The sequence below is a fragment of the Ornithorhynchus anatinus genome, chromosome 7 (genome assembly GCF_004115215.2).
Source record: "Ornithorhynchus anatinus isolate Pmale09 chromosome 7, mOrnAna1.pri.v4, whole genome shotgun sequence".
NCBI lineage: Eukaryota > Metazoa > Chordata > Mammalia > Monotremata > Ornithorhynchidae > Ornithorhynchus > Ornithorhynchus anatinus.
Window position 1 is genome coordinate 77,732,850 of NC_041734.1, and position 16,428 is coordinate 77,749,277.

The window sequence follows — 16,428 nt, forward strand, 5'->3', positions numbered from 1 at the left end:
TCCTGATGGGCTGGCCCTCCCCTCCCCGCCCCCGGTGACCGGCCGGCCTCCCTGTGTTTCAGCTCCATGAGCTGCAGGACCGGAACGTGGAGTGCCTGGGAATGCTGCACGAGTGCCGGGAAGAGGTGAAAGAGCTCCGCAGCCACTCTGGCCCCGCGGTCCACCTGCACTGCCCGCCGGCCTGCGGACCCTTTTCCGTGGTGAGACCAACCCCCTCTCCTCGCCCCCGGGGGAGGGCAGGGTGAAGGGAATGGGCCCTCTACCCTGTGGGGTTTGTAGGGATTTCCCCGACGCCATCTGACGTCCCCCTCCCGCCCACCCATTTATTTCTCTTTTAATTTGGGAACCCAGCCCACCCACTTTGCTCCTCTAACGCCCACCTTCTCACTGTCCCTCCATCTCATCTACCTCGCCGCCGACCTCTGGCCTACGTCCTGCCTCTGGCTTGGAACGCCCTCCCTCTTCATATCCGATAGACAACGACTCTCTCCTACCTTCAAAGTTTTACTGAAGGCCCATCTCCTCCAAGAGGCCTTCCCAGACTAAACCCCGCTTTTCCTCTTCTCCCTCTCCCTTCTGCATTGCCCGGACTTGCTCCCTTTATTCATCCCCGCTCCCAGCCCCATAGCACTTGTCTACATATTCATTCACTCGTATTTATTGAGCACTTACTCTGTCCTGTGTACTAAGCTGTAATTTCATTTATTTTAATGTCTGTCTCCCCCTCTTGACTATAAGCTCATTGTGGGCAGGCAACATGGTCAACCACTTCACCCCTCCATCCCGTCGCTACAAGCCCTGCCGGCGTTTGGAGTCCTGGCCGTTCTGAGTATTGGAGATTTTAGTTGGGCTCTGGTGGCACCTTGGCACTCTGAGCCCCGGAGCACCCGGAGGCATCACCGACCAGTGCAGAGTCCAGCAAAGAGACCCAGCGAACTGGCTACAAGCCTGAGTGGACACCAGGCTCGGCTGGTGGAGGGGAAGTAGAGCCCCTGCACGATGAGCAGGCCTCCGAGGGCCCAGCTTAGACTTTGGAAACGGAACTTGTTCATCGACTTGTTCATCCCAAGCGCTTAGTACAGTGCTCTGCACATAGTAAGCGCTCAATAAATACTATTGAATGAATGAACCCCAATTTTTATCTTCAAAATGGGACATCACTTTTGTTTTTATCCCCTCTGGAAATACGATTTTTATCTTTGACGTGGGTCATTCATTCATTCATTCAATCATATTTATTGAGCATTTACTCTGGGCAGAACATTGTAGTAAGCTCTTGGAAGAGTAAAATACAACAATAAACAGACACATTCTCTGTCCACAGTGAGTTTACAGTCTGGGGGTAGGGAGACATACATTAATATAAATGAATTGCAGATTCATTCAATCGTATTTATTGAGCACTTACTTTGTGCAGAGCGGATATGTATAAGTATGTACATTAATGCTGACATCTCTTGCTTTTACACACTCTGGAAATAGAATTTTTATCTTCAAAGTGGGACATCTCTTGTTTTTACATACTTGGGAAATAGGTTAACACTTCCTTTCATAAACAGAGGAGGACTTATAAACTCATTTTTTTTAATAATAATAATAACAATAATGTTGGTATTTGTTAAGCGCTTACTATGTGCAGAGCACTGTTCTAAGCGCTGGGGTAGACACAGGGGAATCAGGTTGTCCCACGTGGGGCTCACAGTCTTAATCCCCATTTGACAGATGAGGGAACTGAGGCACAGAGAAGTGAAGTGACTTGCCCAAGGTCACACAGCAGACAAGTGGCAGAGCTGGGATTCGAACTCATGACCTCTGACTCCAAAGCCCGTGCTCTTTCCACTGAGCCACGCTGCTTCTCAAAGAGGTTTTAAATGAACCTCTTTATTCTAAAACATAACACTGGCCTTGGTAATCCACTCTAAGCACTTTTAAAAGATACGCAGCAGATATCACAACGCGCCTTCCCCTCTCCCCTCTCAAAAAGAGTCTTCCCCTTCAAATTCAGTATGAAAGTGGTTTGGCTGGATTTGGCTGGACCACCCGCTGTCTCCCTCAGAGCCCCTGTAAAAGTTTTTTAGAGGGATGTGGGGTAAAACCAGTGATGGGTTTCATGACGTAGACTGGGGTTGGATTTGGCTAATTGACCTTCCTGTGTTATGAAGGAGTTTCCTCGGGAATCTTTCAAGCCAGAGAATTTGAAAGCCAAATTTCTCTTCAGGAATCTCTGGCAGCCGAGATCGAGGGAACAATGCGGAAAGAGCGGAGTTTGGATGAAGACTCCCCTCTCTGCAAGCAGAAGTAAGTCCCGGTCTCACCCAATACTCTCTCTTCATCGTGCGATCTGGAAGTCGTAACTGAGGTGGTTGGAGAGGGGAGAAAAACTATTTCTTGGTGTTCTCTGCTCTGGTCCAGAGGATGAATGGTAATCTGACTCTCTAGGAGGAATTCCTTCTAGGTCGCTTCCTCATTTTTTTCTTTGTGATTTTTTTTCCCTCCTCTCCAACCAACTGAAGTCTAAAATCTTTACAGTACTTAAAGCTCGTTCATCGATCAGTAGTATTGATTGAGCTCCTGCTTTGAGCTAAGCATTGTGCTAAGTGCAAGGGAGAGGACAGTGGAGATAAAGCTGCCAATATCTGTCCCCTAGGAGCTTATAGAAAGACAAATACGTTATATTTTACTGTTATGAGGAAAAGGGGAGAAATGGATAAGGTAAGTTCTGAAGTATGTAAGTCGATATCAATCGACCGTATTTATCGAGCACTTACTATTTGAAGAACATTGTGCTAGATGCTGGGGAGAGTACAATATAAGAGTTCCCTGCCCACAAGGAACTCACAGTTCTAGACACAAGAAGCTCACACTCTTTATAGGAACCCCGGCGCTACAGAAGTCTGTGCGTGCGGAAGAGCCGAGGAGGGAACCGTGGGAATGTGACTCAAGGCGAAGGATGTTAATCAGGGAAGACCTCCTGGAGAAAGTGGGTTTTCAGAAGGGGATTTAAAGGTGGAGCGAGCTCTGTCAAGCCAGATCAATCCAACATTGGTACTTGAGTGCTGACTTTGTGCAGAGCACAATACTATGCCCTTGGTTGATTACAAAATGACAGAATTAGTAGGCATGTTCCTTGACTACAAATAACGTGCCGTCTAGAGATTTGAAAGGGGAGTGAGTTGCTAAACACTCCCTTGCAGTGTCTTCTCTTTCAGAGGCCTCCTCTCTTTGGAGGGTAAATGTTTTCCTGAGAAATGTCAACTTGGCAACCTGTCTCCTGTTTTCCTGGTGAACTGATCCTCGCCCCCACCACCAAACCTCGTTTCCTATAAGCACTCACATGATTCATTCATTCAGTAGTATTTATTGAGCGCTTACTCTGTGCAGAGCACTGGACTAAGTACTTGGAATGTACAATTCAGTGATGTGACCTGGTAGCAAGGTCAGAATTGGGAGGATCGGGGAAGCTGTTCTGCCCAGTTACCCGAAAGAGGTTGGGCTAGTGGAGCTCAGGGAGCCAGGACGCACCTTCTCGTGGGTGCCTCCTGGTTGGTCTGTGGCTTTGGGTGATTGACAGTCGGGGCCTTGATCCTAATCATTTCTTTTTAATGGTATTTAAGCGCTTACTCTGTGCCAGGCACTGTAGTCAGCACTGGGGCAGAAACAAGCTAATCAAGTTGGACACAGTCCCTGTCCCACATGAGGATCACAGTCTTAATCCCCAGTTTTCAAATGAGGCAACTGAGGCCCAGAGAAGTGACTTGCCCAGTGTCACACAGCAGAGGTGGCTGAGCTGGGATTAGAACTCGGGTCTGCCGACTCTCAGGCCCGGGCTGTTTCCTCTAGGCTGCGCCGCACCATATTTGTCTGTAGGATGAGGGCGGTCCGGCTCCCCTCCGGCTCCTTGAAAAGCCCCGCGGGCTGACGTCCGCCCTTTTTCTCTCTCTCCAGAGGCCAGCAGAAGCGAGTGTTTGATACGGTGAAAGTCGCTAATGACACCCTCGGGCGCTCGGCCTCGTTCCCCGCTCTGCAGCCCATCCCGGGGTCGAACCGTTCCGGCGTCGTCATGACCGCGAGGCCCTTCCAGTCCAGCCTGACGCACTCCGCCAGCCCCACCCAGCCGGGCCCCGGGAACAACTCGGGAGAGGAGGAGATTCCCAAGTAGGAAATTCCAGCAGGCGCTCCTGTTACTAGTAAAATGGGGTAGTTGTAAAGTGCTTACTATGTGCCAAGCACTCTTCTAAGCCCTGGGGAAGATACAAGGCAATCGCGTCAGACACAGTCCCTGTCCCATGTGGAGCTCAAAGTCTTAATCCCTGTTTTAAAGGTGAGATAACTGAGTCCCAGAGAAGCGAAGCGACTCATCCAAAGTCGCATAGCAGACCAGTGGTGGAGCTGGGATTAGAACCCAGGTCCTTGGGGCTCCCAGGTCCAGGCTCTAGCCACTCTAGGAAGAGACCATTGAAGTCTCCGTGGAAGACTCCATGGATGCCCCCGACGGTAAAGAGTCGAGAAGCGGGTTGGGGTGGGACGGGGGGTGCGGAGGAAGCCGTGGGGCTAGACAGACCGAGAGAGGGTTGGACGGAGAGCAGAGCGAGAGACCCTGAGAGTCACCTAAATGGGTGAGGGGGCGGGGGGCGGCCCTCCTCTCCGGGCTCGGGGGAAGAGGGGCGGGGCAGCGTCGGGTCCAGCCCGATCGTGTGTCTCCCTCAGGGACGAGCGGAAGGGGGACCCGCCGGGGTCCGACGGCGACCTAGCTACGGCTCTGCACCGCCTCCGCCTGCGACGGCAGAACGACCTGAGCGAGAGGCGGTTCTTCGCCGAGGCCTGGGACCACCAGCTGCGGCACTTGGGGGACGGGGAGGAGGAGGAGGCGGGGGGCTCCCGCAGCCCCCCGCCCAGCTTCGCCTCCCCGGGCACCTTCCGGTGGGAGCTCACGGACCTGAGCGCCGGCTCCAGCTGCCTGCGGGCCTTTGTGCCCGAGAAGCTCCAGATCGTCAAACCCCTGGAAGGTAAGACTGGGGCAGCAGGCCTGGCTGGGGGAGGTGGGGTGGTTGTTTTGTGTTTAAATAATATTTGTTAGGCGTTTACTACGTGCCGGGCGCTGAACTAACCCCTGGAATAGATAGAAACTAATCAGCTTGGACACCGTCCCTGTCCCACATGGGTCTCAGTCTTCATCCCCATTTTACAGATGAGGGAACTGAGGCCCAGAGAAGTGAAACGACTTGCCCGGGGTCACCCAGCAGACAATTGGTAGAGCTGGGATTGGAACCCAGGTCCTTCTGACTCCCAGGCCCGTTTCTTTCCACTAAGTTCCACTTGTTTCTACCGTGTTCCAAGCGCTGTACTAAGAGCTGGGATAGATACCAGCTAATCAAATTGGACACAGTCCCTGTCCCACATGGGGTTCACGGTCTCAATCCCCGTTTTCCAGATGAGGTAACTGAGACACAGAGAAAGTGAAGTGACTTGCCCACGGTCACACAGGCGGACGAGTGGTGGAACCGGGACTAGAACCCAGTTCCTTCCGACTCCCAGGCCCGTGCTCTTAACACGAGCTCACACTGCTTCGTCGGAGTCGATCGATGATAATTATGGGGTGACCGTTGACTACAAGGCGCCGTACTAAGTTTTTGGGAGAAAGGATTGAGAACCTTTTTTCATTCAAGAAGAAAGTGTACTTGGGAGATAAAAGATTCTCCTACGCTTATTAGTATTATTATTATTGTACTTGAAAGCACTTAATGTGTGCCAAGCCCAGTACTAAGCACTGGGGTAGGTACAAGATAATCAGGTTGGACACAGTCCCTGTCCCACGTAGGGGTCTCACTCTTAATCCCTGTTTTATACTTGAGGTGAGTGAAGTGACTGGCCCAAGGTCACACAAGAGGCAGGTGACAGAGCCGGAATTAAAATCCAGGTCCTCTGACTCCTAGGCCCGTGACCTTTCCACTAGGCCGTGCTGTTTCCCTACTGCTCTACTCTAACGCTCCCTTACTTCGCCTCCTACCATCTTGTTAAGAAATCCATTTGGATTCGGTCAGTGGTATTTATCGAGCCTGTTCTAGGTGCAGAGCACTGTATTATAGGGGAAGCGGCGTGGCTCAGTGGAAAGAGCCTGGGCTTCGGAGTCAGAGGTCATGGGTTGGACTCCCGGCTCTGCCACTTGTCAGCTGACTGTGGGCAAGTCACTTCACTTAGAGAAGCAGCGTGGCTCAGTGGAAAGAGCCCGGGCTTAGAAGTCAGAAGTCATGGGTTCAAATCCCGGCTCTGCCATTTGTCAGCTCTGTGACTGTGGGCAAGTCACTTCACTTCTCTGTGCCTCAGTGACCTCATCTGTAAAATGGGGATTAACTGTGAGCCTCACGTGGGACAACTTGATTACCTCGTATTTACCCCAGCGCTTAGAACAGTGCTCTGCACATAGTCAACGCTTAACAAATACCAACATTATTCTCCGTGCCTCAGTTACCTCATCTGTAAAATGGGGATTAACTGTGAGCCTCACGTGGGACAACCTGATTACTCTGTATTTACCCCAGCGCTTAGAACAGCGCTCTGCACATAGGAAGCGATCAACAAATCCCAACATTATTATTAAAGGCTCTGGAGAGGACAGTAAATTTGGTAGACACAAGCCCTGCCCTCAGGGAGGTCACAGTCTAGTTGGGGCGATCGTTCGCTTCAAATCTCTGCACTAGAGAAGCGAGAACACAGGCGTGGGCGTCTGAAGATGTGGGTTCTAACCCTGGTTCCGCCACTTAGCTACTGCGTGATCTTGGGCTAGTCACTTCACTTCTCTGGGCCTCAGTTCTCTCATCTGTAAAATGGGGATGAAGACTGTGAGTTTCCTGCAGGACACAGACGGACTGTGTCCAACCTTTTAGCTTGTATTTACCCCAGTGCTTAGAAGAGTGCTCGGCACATAGTAAGCGCTTAACAAATGCCATTATTATCATTATTATACACTAAAATCAATTACAGGTAGGAAGAAGCGCACCCCCTTTTAAGTGCTGCGGGCAGGATGCGGGGGGCTCCCGTTCTTTGCGCCCCTTACCTGAGCTTGAGGAAGCTGCCGAGTTTGGCGTGGCAGGAAATAAGGTGGCTTTTTGAAGTCAGTCCTTTCTTCCACCTCTTCAGTGGAGGAGTCCCCAACTGCTCTAACCTGGGTTCCAGATTTCCTCTTCTAAGGCTCCCATGCCATTTTAATATTTTAGGATTTCACTGCTCCTGGTGCGTCTGCCTCCAGTCCACCTTCTCCTTCTGTAGACATCGATTGTGAGCCCTTCCAGGGACGGGGTCCGTGTCTAGTTCAGTCAGTGGCTGTGTATTGAGCGTCTGCTGTGGGCAAAGCACTGTCCTAAGTGTTTGGGACAATACGGTACGGCATAGTCGGTAGACACAGAGTTGAGAAGCAGCACGGCCTCGTGGGTGGATCCCGTACCCGGGACCCAGAAGGTCATGGGTTCTAATCCCAGCTCCGCCACCTGTCTGTGGGTTCCTCTGGGCAAGTCACTCCACATCTCTGTGCCTCAGTTACATCATAAAATGGAGATGAAGACTGCGAGTCCCCTGCGGGACGGGGACTGGGTCCACCCCGAGTAGCTTGTATCTACCCCAGCACTTAGTATAGTGCCTGGCACAGAGTAAACGCTTAACAAATGCCATTTTAAAAAAAAATGTCCACAACAAGCTTCAATCTAGAGGAAAGGATTATGGAACGGTTCACGAATTTGCTTGTCTAATTCGCACCTCTAAGCTCTTTTCCAACGCTTAGAACAGTGCTCTGGACGAAGCAAACGTTTCTTAAATACCATTATTATTGTACAGTCCCCGAAGCTCAGTCTGGGGCGCCGACAGTTAGCAGGGCTCAGAGGGGAGGGCCGCAAATATGGTGTCCGGACTTTGGCAGTTCCCCTGGACCTCCCTCGCCCCCCGCGGCGGTCCCCGATTTCTCTGCCGTGCCGTGACCCCTCCGGCCTCCCTCTCCCCGGCTCAGGCTCTCAGACTCTCCACCAGTGGCAGCAGCTGGCCCGGCCGAACCTGGCGACCATCCTCGACGCCCGGCCCGGCGTCCTGACCAAAGGCTCCGCCCTCCCGCCCGAGAGAGCCCTCTACCGCCTGTCCGACCCGGAGGAGGACCACGAGGAGGCCGGGGGGATAACGTTTCGGGTGCAGCCGTCTTTCCCGGGCGGGGAGGCTCCCGTGGGCATCTTCCTCCCTCCTGGTACTTCGGGGGCGGCGACCACAGCGCCACTCACCGGTAAGAGGGCGAGAGGGGCCGCTGCCCGTCGTCCGGGCGGTCGCCCCCCTCGACACACACATACGGCCCTCGGCCGTCCGTAACACATCCCCGCGTGGGATTCGGCAGCCTGGGGTGGGGGTTGTATGAATTAAGAGGGTGGTGATGGTCCTCCCCCCCCCCCGCGTCCCGTAGCGGGGCGTCCGTCAGTGTCCGTTCCGGCCAGCGCGGTGAGAGGGTGGGCGGGTGGGTTGGGTCCTTCTCCCCTCGCCCAACCCCCGGCCCGGAGCCGCTCGCCTTGAAATCGGGGTCGTAAAGCTAAAAGCGGGAAAGGTCGTCGCTGGGGGTCAGAATCGCTCTGGGCTTTTCAGACCGTAACCGGCCCCGAAGCAGCACTCTGCCGGAGGAGGGGGGCTCGGCCTCCGGTAGGGGGAGGACGGGCTACTAGCCGGGGAGGTGGGAGTGAGCCGGCAATGCCAGAACTTCGGCACGATGTCCGCTCTGATTTCAGGCTGGCGGTCGGCGTGGGGTTGAGCCCGAGGGGTAGGTCGGAGTTCTCCGCGAGATCAAAAAGCCAAGCGTTGGACCCGTCAGGAGCGAGAGAGCCCAGAATGCCTTTAGCCAAAGTTAGAAGAGGCAGTCCTAGCACACGTTCAGGATATCTTCTTGATTGGAAAAGCTCTCCTGTCCGGACCTCCTGCTGTAGTACTTATTGACCGGCGGTTCCCACCGACAACCCGGTGGGCCGGGCCCGGTGGGCGGCCGTTGCCTGGCGTAGTAGTCTCCAGAATCGCCCTCCCTTCTTGCCTCCGGGGTCTTGTGAGAGATCGGTTAGCCAGTCAGGGATCTCCGTGGAGCGCTTTGTGTGTGTAGAGCACCGTCACGAGAACCCCATCCCGCCCACCTCTCCCATCCAGTCGTGGGTTTCGTGGTGTCTTCGCTAAACTGTATCCCCTCTGCCTTGCAGCCGTGAACCCCGGGAAGTGCCTGTCCTCCACGAACTCCACATTCACTTTCACCACCTGTCGGATCCTGCACCCTTCCGACGTCACTCAGGTCACTCCCAGGTAAGAGCCTCCCTGGATGCCTGTGACCTCAGCCCTCGGGGGACCCGGGTTCTAGTCCCAACTCTGCCGACTACTTGCTGCGTGACTTCGGGCAAGTCACGTAACCTCTCTGAGGCTCGGGCTCCTCATCCGTACTGCTGTGAGAAAGCCCATCACCTCAGGCCGAGAGCTCCTGCAACATTCCCCCCTCTAGCAGGGAAAAAAAAAACCCTGAGCCCCTCGTTTGGCACAAGGATAACTTTTATGGCTACATCACCCCGCCGTACTTGGGGTGCACTCAGAAGGGAGCCTCCCCACCGGTGAGCAGACTCGACGCCCCTTTACTCCGGAGGCGCCCCGAAGAGAGCCTCTCCACCTGACAGACCACAGGCCAGAAGACCCAATACAGGGTGGATGATTCTGTTATTAACAGCTAAAAGGGTGTTCATTCATCCAATCGTATTTATTGAGCGCTTACTCTGTGCAGAGCACTGTCCTAAGCACTTGGAAAGTACACTTAGACAAAAGATAGAGACAATCCCTACCCAACAATGGCTCACAGTCTAGAAGACAGTTATGGTATTTGTTAAGCGCTTACTAGGTGCCAAGCACTAAGCGTTGGGGTAGGTACAAGAGAAGCAGCGTGGCTCAGTGGCAAGAGCCCGGGCTTGGGAGTCAGAGGTCATGGTTTGGAATCCCGACTCTGCCCCTTGTCAGCTGTGTGACTGTGGGCAAGTCACTTCACTTCTCTGGGCCTCAGTTCCCTCATCTGTAAAACGGGGATGAAGACCGGGAGCCCCATGTGGGACAACCTGGTTACCCTGTATCTACCCCAGCGCTTAGAACAGTGCTCTGCACGTAGTAAGCGCTTAACAAATACCAACATTATTACAAAGTCATCAGGTTGTCCCTCGTGGGGCTCTCAGTCTTAATCCCCATTTTCCAGATGAGGTAACGGAGGCACAGAGAAGTTAAGTGGCTTGTCCAAGGTCACACAGCAGAGAAGTGGTGGAGCCGGGATTAGAACCTATGTTAATACCACTCCCTTCTGCGTCCCCCTGACGTGCTGCCTTTATCCAGCGCTTAGAACGGTGCCCCAGCGCTTGGAACGGTGCTTTGCACGTAGTAAGCGCTTAACAAATACCGACATTATTATTATTCATCCCCCACCACCACCACCCAGCCTCATGAGACTTATGTCCATATCTGTCATTTTTTAATTTATATTTATGTCTGTCTCCCCGTCTAGACTGTAAACTCATTGTGGGCGGGGCACGTGTCAGTCACAGTGTTATATTTTACTCTCCCAAGCACTTAGTACAGTGTTCTACGTATTCTTCGGAGCGCTCTAGGCCAGGCTGCTTCTCTTTCAGCTCCGTGTGCGGGACGCCGATGTCAGGAGGAGGCGGCGGCGGTCCGGCCGGCCCAGCCGCGGGTCCCCCGGCCGCGGCCTTCCAGCTGGGCGGGGGCCAGTCCCTCAGCCGCCGCGGAGATTCCACGTCCACCTTTAGCAGCACCGTGAGCTTGGCCCAGCTCCTGCAAGAGCGGGGCATCTCGGCCCGGGTGCGCCCCGGCCCCGCCTCCCCACGGCCCCCTCCCCTCCTCCTGCCCCCCGCCACCCCGCCCAATTCCCCGTCCCGATCTCCTTGCCCTTCGCCCGGGCCCTTCGAGCCCCGGGTGCCCCCCTGCGAGAACTTCCTGGCCTCGCGGCCGGCGGAGAGCTTCCTGCGGGAGCTGTACGGGCCGCGGCCCACCCGGACCGCCTCCGACGTCAGCCGCAGTAAGGGGCACCTGGTGGAAAGGCTGAAGAGACTGGGCATCGCCCGGCCGGGGGCCGGCGGGGAGGGGCCGCCGGCCAAGGTCGGCTTGCCCAGGCCGGACTCTGCCGTCTTGTTGACCTCCGGGGGCAACCTCCTGGGCGGCCTGAGGAGGAACCAGAGCCTCCCGGTCCTACTGGGGGCGCTCGGGGCCCCGGCCTGCGCGCCCTCCCCCAAGATGGACCCCCTGAAGGAGGACTGAGGGTCGGGCAGATCTGGTCCCGCCGGCCGCCCGAGAACGGCTGGAGGACGGATGGACGCTCGGACTCGGACGCGGATTAGCCTGAGGGAGAGCCAGAGCTGCCGAGGGCTTGTGCGTGTGAAAGAAGGGGAGACGGAGAGCCGGGAGAGGAGCTCGATGGGGCGAGGAGGGTGTGGATACTGCGGCGGGGGGGGCGGACGGGAAGAGGCGAAGGAACGAATGGAGCGTCATGCTGGCTTTTTTACCGTTTCCTCGGTTCCACTGGAAACTGCAAGGTACAAGAAAGGCCATCAGCCTCCTGGAGTGTTAAAGAGTACCGTCAATCCCCCCGGGGCTAGTGGCCCCGTCCCGTCGCCACCCCTGTAGCGGGGAAGCCCCTCCCGGGCGGTGGGGCGGGAGGAAGGGCCCAGCCTCGAATGGCTCTTAGAGCGGCTCTTGGGCAGCTATGTGGTTAGAGGTGCGGTGCAGGCCGAAGGGAGGGAGACTGCTTTTCCCCTTCGAATACTCGGATGCACAATCAGCTGGGAGCCGGGTGAGGTGGGGACAACCGAGACCCAAAAGGATTAGACTCCTCTCCTGGCCCGCCCCCCGGTTCCGAAAAGAGCAGCAAGCGAGACCCAGACACGATCGAGATTCTCATTTTGGAGACTTTTGGTTTTGACACGGAGCGAGTAAACCAGCGCTCGGTTCGGGGGCGGGGGGGCGTCCTCCTTCTGACGAAAGGGAGGAGGAATCGGGCGGAGAATTGGAGCCCCAGAAATCCCCGGCCACAATTGTGTCTTTAGTAGGTCAGTGCAATGGCCAAGGGGCCCGGCACCATTGGAGGTTCTCAAAATCCCTGGAGGCCGCCTGGGGCCCCAAGAAGTGCAATCCGTTGTCCGTTATTTAAAACGGAAACATTTAGTGGTGATGAAAACTTGTTTTGTAAAGCGTGTTAGGCGTATTTTTATTGAACAGAGATCTCTATTTGCACAGAAACTCCTCAGGCCCATTTAGCTGTGGTAACGGAATAAAGGGCGGGGAGATACAGCCACCCGCGTTAGGTTTGGGTTGGGATTCTGCTGGAGAAGGATGAGGCATTCACACAAACACACACACAGAATCACACACACGGCAGGTTGGGAGAAGCCGCGGGTGTCTGAGTCGTTTCCCTTCTCCCTCCCATCTTGTGGGCGGGGGGGAGGTGTGTTCTTGGGAGGGGGCGGGGGGCAGCCCTCGGGGGAGGTCCGCCCGCTTCCAGGGTATAAAAGGGCAGGGGGCCGGGGCCTAACCGATGGCAACTGCCCCCTCTCTCTGAGCCTCCTGGGGGGGCACGTCCTGATTCCTGGCTCCCATCTGGGCCGCTTCAATCCAGAGAGTTCAAAACCACTCCACAGCGAGGGAGGAGGAAGGGGCCGCTGTCTGGGATGGCCGGCTCTCCTGCCGCGGGTTCTAATGAGGTTAGCTGGCGGGCGACTCGCCTCTCTCCCTCCGCCTCTCTGTCTCTTCGTCTCGGGGCCAGACCTGCTCTGTGACCTGAACAGACAGATGTTCCGGCGCCCGCTCTGGGCTGGGACGGTCAGCCGGGGAACCGGGCCCTCCCCGCGATGGGGCCGGGCCAAGCCCACCGGGGAGATTGAAGCTTCCGGGGTGAGGGGGACGGGCGGATTGGCACGCGAGGCTTTTCGTAACCCTCGCCCTGCCCTCAGTAGGCAGAGGCTCTTAGGTCCGGCTCGTCTCACCAGCCTTGCCTCGGGTGCAGTTTTTATACAGTTTCGCTGCCAAAACTTTTCTAAACACAGCAACCTCTCCGGTCCTCCCCCACAGTACCCTCGTGCTGCGGGGCCGAGGCCAGGGACGGGCAGGGAATCCCAAGGCCCCTTCTTGGCCGGGGAGAACTCTAATCATCCCGTCGAAATGACCAAAGGGATGGAAGGCTTCCTGGAGGAAGCTGCGTCGGATCTTGTAGGATGTAAGCAACCGGGCAGGCTTTCAAAGTCTGGCGGAGTCGGGCACAGGAAAGGGGATTTCTAGAATGTTTCCCGACCGATTGAAGGCCCGGAGTTTCTGAGAAACAGAGACACGGGAAGCCACGGAGGGAGGGAAGTCCTGAAGCTAGAGAAGAGCACAAAGAATCAAACTAGTGACAATTTTATGTAAACTGTTGGTGAAATAGATTTTTGACACGTTCAGTATTAAATAAATTGGAATTGAATAGCCGTGCGTCTTGCCAATTGTTGTTTCGCGCTTTCCTCTGGCAGTGGATTAGCCTCGGGACAAGCCTCTGATGAAAACCATCCCCTTTTGCCAACCGCGTAGATATCAAGGTTTCTCTAGACTGTAAGCTCGTCGTGGGCAGGGAACACGTCTACCAACCCTTACGTTGTACTCTCCCAAGTGCTTTGTACAGTGTTCCACACCCAGTAAGGACTCAAGAAATACGATGGGTCTATTGAAGTTCCAGCAGGAGCTCAGAGGTTCTGGATTTGTGTCTCCAGAATCGCTGCTTTTTTGGTCTGTTTATTTTTGTTTGGGTTTTTTGGTAAAGGAAATGTCAGTGCTTGGTTCTGCTGTCTTCCTGCTGGCGTCTGACGCTGCTAACGGCGCCCAATGCGGAGAAGGGGTAAATGGGAGTTTTGCAGCTGCCCTTTCTGCCCTTCCCTGACTAAGCCCTCAGCGTGGCTCAGTGGAAAGAACCCGGGCTTGGGAATCAGAGGTCATGGGTTCGAATCCCGGCTCTGCCACTTGTCAGCTTTGTGACTGTTGGCAAGTCGCTTAACTTCTCTGTGCCTCAGTGACCTCATCTGTAAAATGAGGATTAATAATGTTGGTATTTGTTAAGCGCTTACTATGTGCCGAGCACTGTTCTAAGCGCTGGGTAGACACGGGAATCAGGTTGTCCCACGTGGGGCTCACAGTCTTAATCCCCATTTTACAGATGAGGGAACTGAGGCACCGAGAAGTGAAGTGACTTGCCCAAAGTCACACAGCTGACAAGTGGCAGAGCCGGGGTTTGAACCCGTGACCTCTGACTCCAAAACCCGTGCTCTTTTCCACTGAGCCACGCTGGGATTAACTGTGAGCCTCACGTGGGACAACCCGATGACCCTGTATCGCCCCCAGCTCTTAGAGCAGTGCTCTGCACATAGTAAGCACTTAACAAATACCAACATCATCTTTTCCTCTTCTCCACCTCCCTTCCGCGTCACCCTGACTTGCTCCCTTTATTCATTCCCCCCTCCCAGCCCCGCAGCACTTCTGCCCGCATCAATAATTCATTCATATTAAAATCTGTCTCCCACTCTAGACAGTAAGCTTGCCTTGGGCAGGGAATGTGTCTTATGTTGGACTCTCCCAAGCACTTAGTACCGTTCTCTGCACACAGTAAGCTGTCAGTAACTGACTTACTGACTGGCCGATTTGTTGGGAGCCCACAGGGAGGGCAGGTTGGATTTGTTGCCTGGGTTGGTCGGAGAAACCAAACTCTTCACGATCTACAGTAAGGGTGGGCCGGCAGTCGTGGGGTTTTTCGGTAACTGGCCGGAGGTGACCGAGCCATCTCTTTTGGGGGACAGGTCGACCTGCTGCCTCCCACCGTGGCCCTGTCCCAGTAGACCCTTCTTTCAGCCGGCACAACCTGCCTTCTTCCCAGAAGCTAGGATTGACAAGCAGTGGGGCCACAGGAAAGAGCCCAGGTCGGGGAGCCGGAGGACCTGAGTTCTAGTCCCCGTTCCTCCACATACTGCTGTGTGACCCTGGCCGCTTCACTTCTCTGGGCCTCCGTTCCCTCATCGGCGAAAAGGAGATTCAAATATCTGGCCTCTCTCCTACTTGGACTGCGAGCCCCTTGTGGGGCCTGATTATCTTGTGTCTACCCCTAGTGCTTAGAGTAGTGTTTGGCTCCAAGTAAGCACTTAAACACCATAATTCTCATTATTATTGCCCCTCGTTACCCTTCCCTTCTGCAAGTCCTATGCCCTTGGGTGAGTACATCTTGAGCACTTTGATCCTCAGCCTTTCCAACAGTGGTATTCCTAACGCTTAGAACAGTGCTTGGCGCATAGTAAGCGCTTAACAAATGCCATCATTATTAGCGAGCCCTTGTATGCTATACTGCACTCTACTAAGGAAGAAAACAATTTCCTTGAGTACAGTGAAGCAGCGTGGCTTAGTGGACAGAGCACAGGCCTGGGGCTCAGAAGGATCTGGGTTCTAAACCCAGCTCTGCCACTCGTTCTGCTGTGAGACCTTAGGCAAGTCACTTCTTTGTGCCTCAGTTACCTCATCTAGAAAAATGAGGATTAAGACTGTGAGCCCTACGTGGGACACGGACTGGATCCAACCTGATCGCTTTGTATCCACCCCAGTGCTCAGGACAGTGCCCGGCACTTAAACACCATGAAAAAAATGTGACAGGGTAGATAGACACAATCCCTCTCCACGTGGAGTTGGAGTGTGCGGGTTAGGTTCTAGTAGAGTAAAGGTGAGGCAGGAGGGGACAAGGTGATCGAGTGCCTTAAAGCCAATGGTAAGGGGTTTCTCTGATGCGGAGGTGGTTGGGCAACTACTGGAGGCTCTTGAGTGGAGAAACATGGACTGAACGTTTTTGTAGAAAAGCCATCTGGGCAGCAGACTTAAGTATGAAACGGAGTGGGGAGAGACAGGAGACAGGGAGCTTAGCAAGGGGGCTGATAAGGTACTCAAGGCGAGATAGGATAAGGTCTTGGATTAAAGCCGTAACACTTGAGATGGAGAGGAAAGGATGGATTTTAGCGATGCGGAGGTTGAATCCCCAAGATTTAGTGAACGATTGAATATGTGGGTTGAATGAGAGAGAGGAGTCAAGGATAACACCGAGGTTACGGGCTTGTCATACGGGAAGTTAGTGATGGTGCTTTCTACAGTGATGGAAAGTCAGGGAAGGACAGGGTTTGGATGGGAAATGAGGAGTTCTGTTTTGAACATGTTAAGTGTGAGGTGACGGCAGGGCATCAGGACGGTAGGAAAAGCGAAGCTGCAGAAGGCTTTCCCCAATGTATCCTTTCCTTCTTGCTCAGAGCAACCCAACATCCACCTTCTCCCTGGCAGGTGTATCTTATTCTTTACTTAGTTTAACTTTTATCATTTGTATCCCCTCTCTTCTTT

At 54.4% G+C, this 16,428-nt stretch overlaps 1 protein-coding gene across 8 annotated transcripts in view; it reads left to right on the plus strand.

Annotated features, from left to right (window-relative positions):
- Positions 1 to 13,502, plus strand: part of TRAK2 (trafficking kinesin protein 2) — a 74,705-nt gene extending 61,203 nt beyond the window's left edge. For 7 of the 8 annotated variants that reach the window (XM_029069140.2, XM_029069147.2, XM_029069141.2 and 4 more), the window contains 7 exons: positions 63 to 200; positions 2,219 to 2,298; positions 3,946 to 4,155; positions 4,708 to 5,006; positions 7,997 to 8,260; positions 9,207 to 9,306; positions 10,659 to 13,502. In XM_029069140.2, coding sequence (XP_028924973.1) covers positions 63 to 200; positions 2,219 to 2,298; positions 3,946 to 4,155; positions 4,708 to 5,006; positions 7,997 to 8,260; positions 9,207 to 9,306; positions 10,659 to 11,304 — 1,737 coding nt within the window. In that variant the 3' untranslated portion in view covers positions 11,305 to 13,502. The remainder of the gene's footprint in view (positions 1 to 62; positions 201 to 2,218; positions 2,299 to 3,945; positions 4,156 to 4,707; positions 5,007 to 7,996; positions 8,261 to 9,206; positions 9,307 to 10,658) is intronic. The other variant, XM_029069144.2, reaches the window with a different exon arrangement.
- The last annotated feature ends 2,926 nt before the right edge of the window (positions 13,503 to 16,428 follow it).